The sequence below is a fragment of the Carassius gibelio genome, chromosome A20 (assembly GCF_023724105.1).
Source record: "Carassius gibelio isolate Cgi1373 ecotype wild population from Czech Republic chromosome A20, carGib1.2-hapl.c, whole genome shotgun sequence".
In the NCBI taxonomy this organism is placed as follows: Eukaryota; Metazoa; Chordata; class Actinopteri; order Cypriniformes; family Cyprinidae; genus Carassius; species Carassius gibelio.
In genome coordinates, this window is record NC_068390.1 from 27838482 (window position 1) to 27847959 (window position 9478).

A 9478-nucleotide genomic window follows, 5' to 3' on the forward strand; every position below is an offset into this window, starting at 1 on the left:
GATCAAGTGATGTAATATTAGAAATGTCTTAATCACTTTTGATCAATTTAAAGCATCCTTGCAAAATAAAAATATTAATTTCTATAATTTCTTTCACCCAAAAAGTGAGACTAACTCCAAGCTTTGAAATGGGAGAGTGTATAATGTTACAAAAGCTTTTATTTCACATAAATGCTGATCTTTTGATCTTTCTATTCATCAAAGAATCAGCAAATTGTATTCAAATGTTTTAAATATTAATAATACAGTTTTTCTTGAGCAGTAAATTATCATATTTTCATGATTTCTGAAGATCATGTGACACTGAAGACTGGAGGAATGATTTCTGAAAATACAGCGGAGCATCACAGAAATACATTACACTTTAACACAGATTCACATAGATATTATTTATTATAAACAGTAAAAATATTTCACAATTTTACTGCATTTGCTGTATTTTTCTGATCAAATAAAAGCACGCTTGCTGAGCAGAAGACACTTCTTAAAAAAATAAAAAATCTTTTTACTGCTAGTAATTTCAGTATTTAAATTTAAGGTTAGATTTTAGTAATTATACTTTTATATATACATATATATATATATTCCATTCCATATATTCTGTTGTATAACCTTTATCTCAGTTTGATTAACTTCAGTCAGTTTTAGTTTAGCGTGTGATTCCCAGTTTGTCCTGTGATGGTGTTCCTGACAGGTGGAGCGCTCCGGAGTGCCGTGGGATTTCTTCATCAGCTCTCAGCTCCGGTGTCGACGGTCCGGTGACGAGCCGAAGCGTGACGTTCAGATCTGCTGTCATGTGTTCGAGGACGGCTGCTTGACTCTCTGGAGGATTCCTCACGGAGAAACCCTTCAGGTTCGTCTCGCTGCGTCCCCGTCTCATCCTCCTCATCCGCTCGTCCTCTCTCAAACCTCTCTGTCTCCATCGCTCCTCCTCCAGGATCTTCTCGCTGAACCCGTTGCTCCAGACGATGTTTCTCTGATAGTTGTTCTGCTGCTGGAGCTGGTGAAAGAGTTTCATTCCTGTCGAGTGGTTCACGGAGGCCTGAAGCCAGAGTCGCTGTACTTTTATCACACGTATGTGAATATAACATGCATGGCTTCTGTACTGATGCTTGTTTCTGAGCTGATCGTCCTGTGTTTGTGTCTGCAGGGGCATCACAGCACTAGATTTCTCAGACTCGGTGGATCTGCAGCTCCAGACTGACGTCACAACAGCACGAGATCTTCCTTCTGCTCAGAAATACATCCAGCAGGGTCTCCTGTCGCCTTCTGACTCGCCCTATCACGTACATTCAGCCTCTAGTCATCTATTTTAATTCATAGAAAATTTTATATAATTATATTTATTTATTTTTCAATATATTATTATTTATATTTAATAATTTTTGTATTATTATTAATTATTATTTATTTTTTTTACATTATTTTTTCAAATGTAAAATCATGTCCCAGTCAAATCTTCTTGGTTAAATAAAATAAATTGAAACAGAAAACAATTCTATTATTTGTTTATTTTATTTTGTACATTTACAATGCAATCAATATTCTGCTTATTAAAGCCAAATATGAATCTCATCATGTTAATGTTTTTAAGGATTTTACATTTTATTCCAAAATAACTATATATATATATATTGCTTTTTTTTATATAATTTTTATTATTCTTACGTATTTATATTGATTTTGTATTTATTAAAATGTGTATTTGTTTACATTTATTTGTTTATACGGATTTAATTTTTTTAATTTGTATTTATCTATTGCATTAATTTTTTTATTATACTCATTTAATTAAATATAATTTATTATACTAACTTATTTATTAGTCCGTTTTTGTTTTGATTTTATTTTCAGTTACTTTAATTACATTTTTTATAATTTTTATATTCAGTCTCCTGAGGGTTCGCCATTATTTTATGCTGAATATCGTTTCACAGTGAAATATCACGTTAAATAAGTTTCACGGCGAATTTAAAACGCAGTAGTGAATCATCTTTAGAGCAGGAGAAGAGTCAAATGCTTAAAGTGTGTAAAAGCAGTATTGCATTTAACTTGTGCGGTTGTTTGTGCTCTCGTGCGACAGGTCGATCTGATCGGCGTCGCAGAAGTCGTTCACATGCTGCTGTTTAATCGGCCGATGAAAGTGACTCAGGAAAACTCGGCCTGGAGTTTAGATGAAGGATCCGGATCCCAGCACACGTAAGAACATCATCTCTGTATAGAAATACATGTTAAAGACATGCTTCACCCCAAAACCAGCCTTTAACTTCTGCAAATGATATGTCACAGTTATGTAATATTAATAATGTGATTGTGGTGCATGTGATGTTTTTGTGAGTTTAACCCATGCATGCACGTGACACGAGCTGTTCATGTTTCCCAGCGTTCCCGTCGAGGCTTTATGGAAGGACTTTTTCCACATGATTCTGAATCCAGAGGGAAAGTCTCCGGAGCTGGTTTTGTCCGAACTCATCCGTAACGTGAAGAACGACTGATGAAGTCAAGCTGCACTCATTCGTTGTACAGTAATGCCATTTGTTAAACAACAGCTCTGATTATGAATTGGTGGCTGTGAAATTAATGTTATATATATATTGTTTTTTACATGTTAATAAACTATTTTCACATCATAATCTTAAAGAGTTTTTTGAATTAAGAGCGTCTGAAAGCATTAGTCTTTGTATTAAAGAATGACTGAAGCTATGAGAGCTTGTTATATAATGAATAAAGGGTGTATGACACTAAATAATATCAGTATCTTTTGCTTTTTATGAAAATGCTGCTACATGATTAAAACGTTTGTATTAATTTCATTGTATTAAGAAAATATTTAGATAATGATATTCAAAAACTATATATCATAAAAATAAATGTTCAGCCGTCCACCAGGTGGAGATGCAATCTAAGGTTTTCATTGGCGAGCACTACTCCAAGCTCTTCTTAGTTTAGTTTTTTGTCCTCAGGAGACCTGTATTTTGGGTTCATATTATTAGACTGTTTTGAATCTCTCCAGTTTTCTTTGGGAACCTGAAAATCAATGCACAGATCACCAAAATGAGAGTGATTCTGCTGTATGGCAGTGATATTACAGCAGTTATCATTCAGTTCATTTAAACTCTTCATGTTTTCATCATTGCATTCTTTGATTGCACGTTACAATGAGTTCTTGCTTATTAACATTAGTTAAAACTAGAAATAGCAATGAGAAACTTTAATGAAAATGTGTGTGTGTCTGTGAGTTTGAGCTGTGTGTGTCTGTCTGTCTGTCTGATGCGTGCGCATCTGTGTGCGTGTGTGAGAGAGAGAAAGAGTCTGTCTGTCCGTGTGTGTGTGTGTGTGTGTGTGTGTGTGTGAGAGAGAGAGAGAGTGTGTCTATCTATTTGTGTGTGTGTGAGTGAGTGTGTGTGACCAGAGTCTTGCAGCCATGAACTAGCTCACATTACAGCTAACAGCCAAAACATTAGCACTAACACCTTGCATGAAAAACACCGGACACACAATAAACATAACTGAACTTTGATGAGTTTAATTACAAAGCAGGGTTTTATAAAAGTATAAATAGTTGCTTTCTTCTGCCACAGGGCTCTGCTTCCTCACATGTGGAAAAAGAGCTAAACTGAGGATGTGTGAAGTCTATCAGGTGATGTGTAACTTGTTCCTTATTTGAGAGACTGGAAGTGTTACATCTGACAAATTACTATAAAGAGGAGCATTTTACTAAATATGTTAGTGCCTAAAGTGGACACATTAGTGCCTTAAGTGGACACGTTAGTACCTTAAGTGGACACGTTAGTGCCTAAATGGACACGTTAGTGCCTTAAGTGGAAACGTTAGTACCTTAAGTGGACACGTTAGTACCTAAGTGGACACGTTAGTGCCTAAATGGACACGTTAGTACCTTAAGTGGACACGTTAGTACCTAAGTGGACACGTTAGTACCTTAAGTGGACACGTTAGTGCCTAAGTGGACACGTTAGTGCCTTAAGTGGACACGTTAGTGCCTTAAGTGGACACGTTAGTACCTAAGTGGACACGTTAGTACCTTAAGTGGACACGTTAGTACCTAAGTGGACACGTTAGTACCTAAATGGACACGTTAGTGCCTTAAGTGGACACGTTAGTACCTAAGTGGAAACGTTAGTACCTTAAGTGGACACGTTAGTACCTTAAGTGGACACGTTAGTACCTAAGTGGAAACGTTAGTACCTTAAGTGGACACGTTAGTACCTTAAGTGGACACGTTAGTACCTTAAGTGGACACGTTAGTACCTAAGTGGAAACGTTAGTACCTTAAGTGGACACGTTAGTACCTTAAGTGGACACGTTAGTACCTTAAGTGGACACGTTAGTGCCTAAGTGGAAACGTTAGTACCTTAAGTGGACACGTTAGTACCTTAAGTGGAAACGTTAGTACCTTAAGTGGACACATTAGTACCTTAAGTGGACACGTTAGTACCTTAAGTGGACACGTTAGTACCTTAAGTGGACACGTTAGTGCCTAAATGGACACGTTAGTACTTAAGTGGACACGTTAGTACCTAAGTGGAAACGTTAGTACCTAAGTGGAAACGTTAGTGCCTTAAGTGGACATGTTAGTACCTAAGTGGAAACGTTAGTACCTAAGTGGAAACGTTAGTACCTAAGTGGAAACGTTAGTGCCTTAAGTGGACACGTTAGTACCTAAGTGGACATGTTAGTACCTTAAGTGGACACGTTAGTACCTAAGTGGACACGTTAGTGCCTTAAGTGGACACGTTAGTACCTAAGTGGACACGTTAGTACCTTAAGTGGACACGTTAGTACTTAAGTGGACACGTTAGTACCTTAAGTGGACACGTTAGTACCTAAGTGGACACGTTAGTACCTTAAAGTGGACACGTTAGTGCCTAAGTGGACACGTTAGTGCCTTAAGTGGACACGTTAGTGCCTTAAGTGGACACGTTAGTACCTAAGTGGACACGTTAGTACTGTCACGGGAGGAGCACAAGACAGACACAGTGGGCGTGGCGTCAGGCCTCGGAGAGGCTTTTATTAACAGAAATCATAAAACAAAGGGGATAAAAGTGGCCAAAGGGGGAAAGTGTCCAAAATAACAGGGAATCTGGTGTCCTCGTCGTGCTGCGGGATTTGTGTAGGTCGGGCAGTGTTCATCAAGGAAGGGTCCAGGCAAGGGGCGGAGTCCGGCGGCCGCACGCGCTCCCCTCCTTGGTCCGGGGCGCGAGGGGCGGCGGCTTCTCCTAGCGGCCGCGTCTCTCTCGTTGGCCGCAGCGCTGGTAGGGGATGGACGGCCCGGCATCCTGGCCCGTCGGCCGTGTATACGGGTGCGGTTCCCATCCGGATCGCGGGTCCGGCAGCTCACGTCTTGGTGGCGCGGGAGTCCCTCAACGCACCCTTCCTGGACCCACGAGGACACCAGTGTGCATGCACGGGGAAGAGACCGGTCTCCTGAGGAGAGGCGCGTTGGGCTTTTAAACAGCGGCGGTAATGAGGCTCCACTTCCTTCAGGTGTGCCCCATCACACGCCGCCAGCCCTGACTCGTCCAGCGCCCCTCCTCTCACACACCCACTCCAGTCGGGAGCCTGGTGAAGGGCGGCGATTTAGGACGGGGTGCCGGTGACAATCAGGGAGGAGGCAGCTGACTCGTCACATTCCCCCTCCCAAGCGACATCCCCGTCCCCAGGGCGCCACCCACACGGGAGTGCTACCATCCTCAACCAGGCTCCAAACGGTCGGAGTGGGCGGGGCTTCCTCTCCGGGCGGTCCTCCCTCTCGCAGCGCACCAGAACAGGGACAGAGAAACCGGGTTTTAGTGACAGCCTCAACCAACCACCGGGCAAAATGACAATGGAAAAGTCACTTACCCCTTGTGTGGCTGGGAGGCTGTCCCCAGTTTTCCTCCGTCCCAGTCTGGGTTCTCACGAACGTTTGCAAGCGAGAGGGAGTGACGTCACCAGACGTTTCCCAACTGCGCTGTCTAGGCTCCGCCTGCCCGCATTCTCCACCAGTGTCACGGGAGGAGCACAAGACAGACACAGTGGGCGTGGCGTCAGGCCTCGGAGAGGCTTTTATTAACAGAAATCATAAAACAAAGGGGATAAAAGTGGCCAAAGGGGGAAAGTGTCCAAAATAACAGGGAATCTGGTGTCCTCGTCGTGCTGCGGGATTTGTGTAGGTCGGGCAGTGTTCATCAAGGAAGGGTCCAGGCAAGGGGCGGAGTCCGGCGGCCGCACGCGCTCCCCTCCTTGGTCCGGGGCGCGAGGGGCGGCGGCTTCTCCTAGCGGCCGCGTCTCTCTCGTTGGCCGCAGCGCTGGTAGGGGATGGACGGCCCGGCATCCTGGCCCGTCGGCCGTGTATACGGGTGCGGTTCCCATCCGGATCGCGGGTCCGGCAGCTCACGTCTTGGTGGCGCGGGAGTCCCTCAACGCACCCTTCCTGGACCCACGAGGACACCAGTGTGCATGCACGGGGAAGAGACCGGTCTCCTGAGGAGAGGCGCGTTGGGCTTTTAAACAGCGGCGGTAATGAGGCTCCACTTCCTTCAGGTGTGCCCCATCACACGCCGCCAGCCCTGACTCGTCCAGCGCCCCTCCTCTCACACACCCACTCCAGTCGGGAGCCTGGTGAAGGGCGGCGATTTAGGACGGGGTGCCGGTGACAATCAGGGAGGAGGCAGCTGACTCGTCACAGTACCTTAAGTGGACACGTTAGTACCTAAGTGGACACGTTAGTACCTAAATGGACACGTTAGTGCCTTAAGTGGACACGTTAGTACCTAAGTGGAAACGTTAGTACCTTAAGTGGACACGTTAGTACCTTAAGTGGACACGTTAGTACCTAAGTGCTAAACGTTAGTACCTTAAGTGGACACGTTAGTACCTTAAGTGGACACGTTAGTACCTTAAGTGGACACGTTAGTACCTAAGTGGAAACGTTAGTACCTTAAGTGGACACGTTAGTACCTTAAGTGGACACGTTAGTACCTTAAGTGGACACGTTAGTGCCTAAGTGGAAACGTTAGTACCTTAAGTGGACACGTTAGTACCTTAAGTGGACACGTTAGTACCTAAGTGAAACGTTAGTACCTTAAGTGGACACGTTAGTACCTTAAGTGGACACGTTAGTACCTTAAATGGACACGTTAATACCTTAAGTGGACACGTTAGTGCCTAAATGGACACGTTAGTACTTAAGTGGACACGTTAGTACCTAAGTGGAAACGTTAGTACCTAAGTGGAAACGTTAGTGCCTTAAGTGGACATGTTAGTACCTAAGTGGAAACGTTAGTACCTAAGTGGAAACGTTAGTACCTAAGTGGAAACGTTAGTGCCTTAAGTGGACACGTTAGTACCTAAGTGGACATGTTAGTACCTTAAGTGGACACGTTAGTACCTAAGTGGACACGTTAGTGCCTTAAGTGGACACGTTAGTACCTAAGTGGACACGTTAGTACCTTAAGTGGACACGTTAGTACCTAAGTGGACACGTTAGTGCCTTAAGTGGACACGTTAGTGCCTAAGTGGACACGTTAGTGCCTAAGTGGACACGTGAGTGCCTAAGTGGACACGTTAGTGCCTAAGTGGACACGTTAGTGCCTAAGTGGACACGTTAGTGCCTTAAGTGGACACGTTAGTGCCTAAGTGGACACGTTAGTGCCTTAAGTGGACACGTTAGTGCCTTAAGTGGACACGTTAGTACCTTAAGTGGACACGTTAGTACCTTAAGTGGACACGTTAGTGCCTAAATGGACACGTTAGTACTTAAGTGGACACGTTAGTGCCTAAGTGGACACGTGAGTGCCTAAGTGGACACGTTAGTGCCTAAGTGGACACGTTAGTGCCTAAGTGGACACGTTAGTGCCTTAAGTGGACATGTTAGTGCCTAAGTGGACACGTTAGTGCCTTAAGTGGACACGTTAGTACCTTAAGTGGACACGTTAGTACCTTAAGTGGACACGTTAGTACCTTAAGTGGACACGTTAGTACCTTAAGTGGACACGTTAGTGCCTAAATGGACACGTTAGTGCCTTAAGTGGACACGTTAGTGCCTAAGTGGACACGTTAGTGCCTTAAGTGGACACGTTAGTACCTAAGTGGAAACGTTAGTACCTTAAGTGGACACGTTAGTACCTTAAGTGGACACGTTAGTACCTTAAGTGGACACGTTAGTACCTTAAGTGGACACGTAGTGCCTAAATGGACACGTTAGTACTTAAGTGGACACGTTAGTACCTAAGTGGAAACGTTAGTACCTAAGTGGAAACGTTAGTGCCTTAAGTGGACATGTTAGTACCTAAGTGGAAACGTTAGTACCTAAGTGGAAACGTTAGTACCTAAGTGGAAACGTTAGTGCCTTAAGTGGACACGTTAGTACCTAAGTGGACATGTTAGTACCTTAAGTGGACACGTTAGTACCTAAGTGGACACGTTAGTGCCTTAAGTGGACACGTTAGTACCTAAGTGGACACGTTAGTACCTTAAGTGGACACGTTAGTACCTAAGTGGACACGTTAGTGCCTTAAGTGGACACGTTAGTGCCTAAGTGGACACGTTAGTGCCTAAGTGGACACGTGAGTGCCTAAGTGGACACGTTAGTGCCTAAGTGACACGTTAGTACCTTAAGTGGACAGGTTAGTACCTTAAGTGGACACGTTAACACCATTAAGTGGACATGTTAGTGCCTTAAGAGTACACGTTAGTTCCTAAAATGGACATGTTAGAGCCTACAGTGGAGTTTGACTTCTAACCCTATGGCTGAGGGATCGAATCTTGGGACGTCAATACCACGACTGAGGTGCCCTTGAGCAAGGCATCGAACCCCCAACTGCTCCCCGGGCGCCGCAGCATAAATGATGCCCACTGCTCTGGGTGTGTGTTCATAGTGTGTGTGTGTGTGTTCACTGCTCTGTGTGTGTGCACTTTGGATGGGTTGAATGCGAAGCACGAATTCTGAGTATGGGTCACTATACTGGGCTGAATGTCACGTCACTATCACTAAAGTGGACATGTAACCTCAGTGACGGCTTTTGTACTTTTTTTTTCTGAGAGTGAAATAAACAATTATTTATGACTGTAAATAGTTCTCAAGTTGGAAAAGACATTTAGTTCCCAGCCAACCTTAGTTCCCAGGACATCTACAAAATGGATTGAAATGCTGATAAAGACGAGAGGAAGTGAGACCTAAACACATGACCGTGTGACCGAAATGTTAAAGTGTTAAAACATACAAAACGTTTATACTTTAGCACATGCGATTGATTTTTTACAATTTTCTCTGGAGCCTTGCATTTGGAATAAAACAGTATTGCATGATCGTATCAACCATTATCTTAAACGACACCAACAAAATAGTACCACAACATTGTCATGAAGCAGAATGTGATGAACACACAGATGTCCGGACTCCCATGGATCTCATGTACTGTGTGTGTGTTAATGTTTGACCTCCAGTGGGAGGAGTTTGCAGATCTTTTGCTAGTTA

At 43.7% G+C, this 9478-nt stretch overlaps 1 protein-coding gene across 4 annotated transcripts in view; it reads left to right on the forward strand.

The window, feature by feature from the left end:
* LOC127939046 (mitotic checkpoint serine/threonine-protein kinase BUB1 beta) overlaps window positions 1–2749 on the forward strand; it is a 12735-nt gene extending 9986 nt beyond the window's left edge. For all 4 annotated transcript variants that reach the window (XM_052536034.1, XM_052536036.1, XM_052536037.1 and 1 more), the window contains exons 13-17: window positions 695–853; window positions 938–1074; window positions 1151–1286; window positions 2084–2199; window positions 2384–2749. In XM_052536034.1, coding sequence (XP_052391994.1) covers window positions 695–853; window positions 938–1074; window positions 1151–1286; window positions 2084–2199; window positions 2384–2495 — 660 coding nt within the window. In that variant the 3' untranslated portion in view covers window positions 2496–2749. The remainder of the gene's footprint in view (window positions 1–694; window positions 854–937; window positions 1075–1150; window positions 1287–2083; window positions 2200–2383) is intronic.
* Window positions 2750–9478: the final 6729 nt, after the last annotated feature.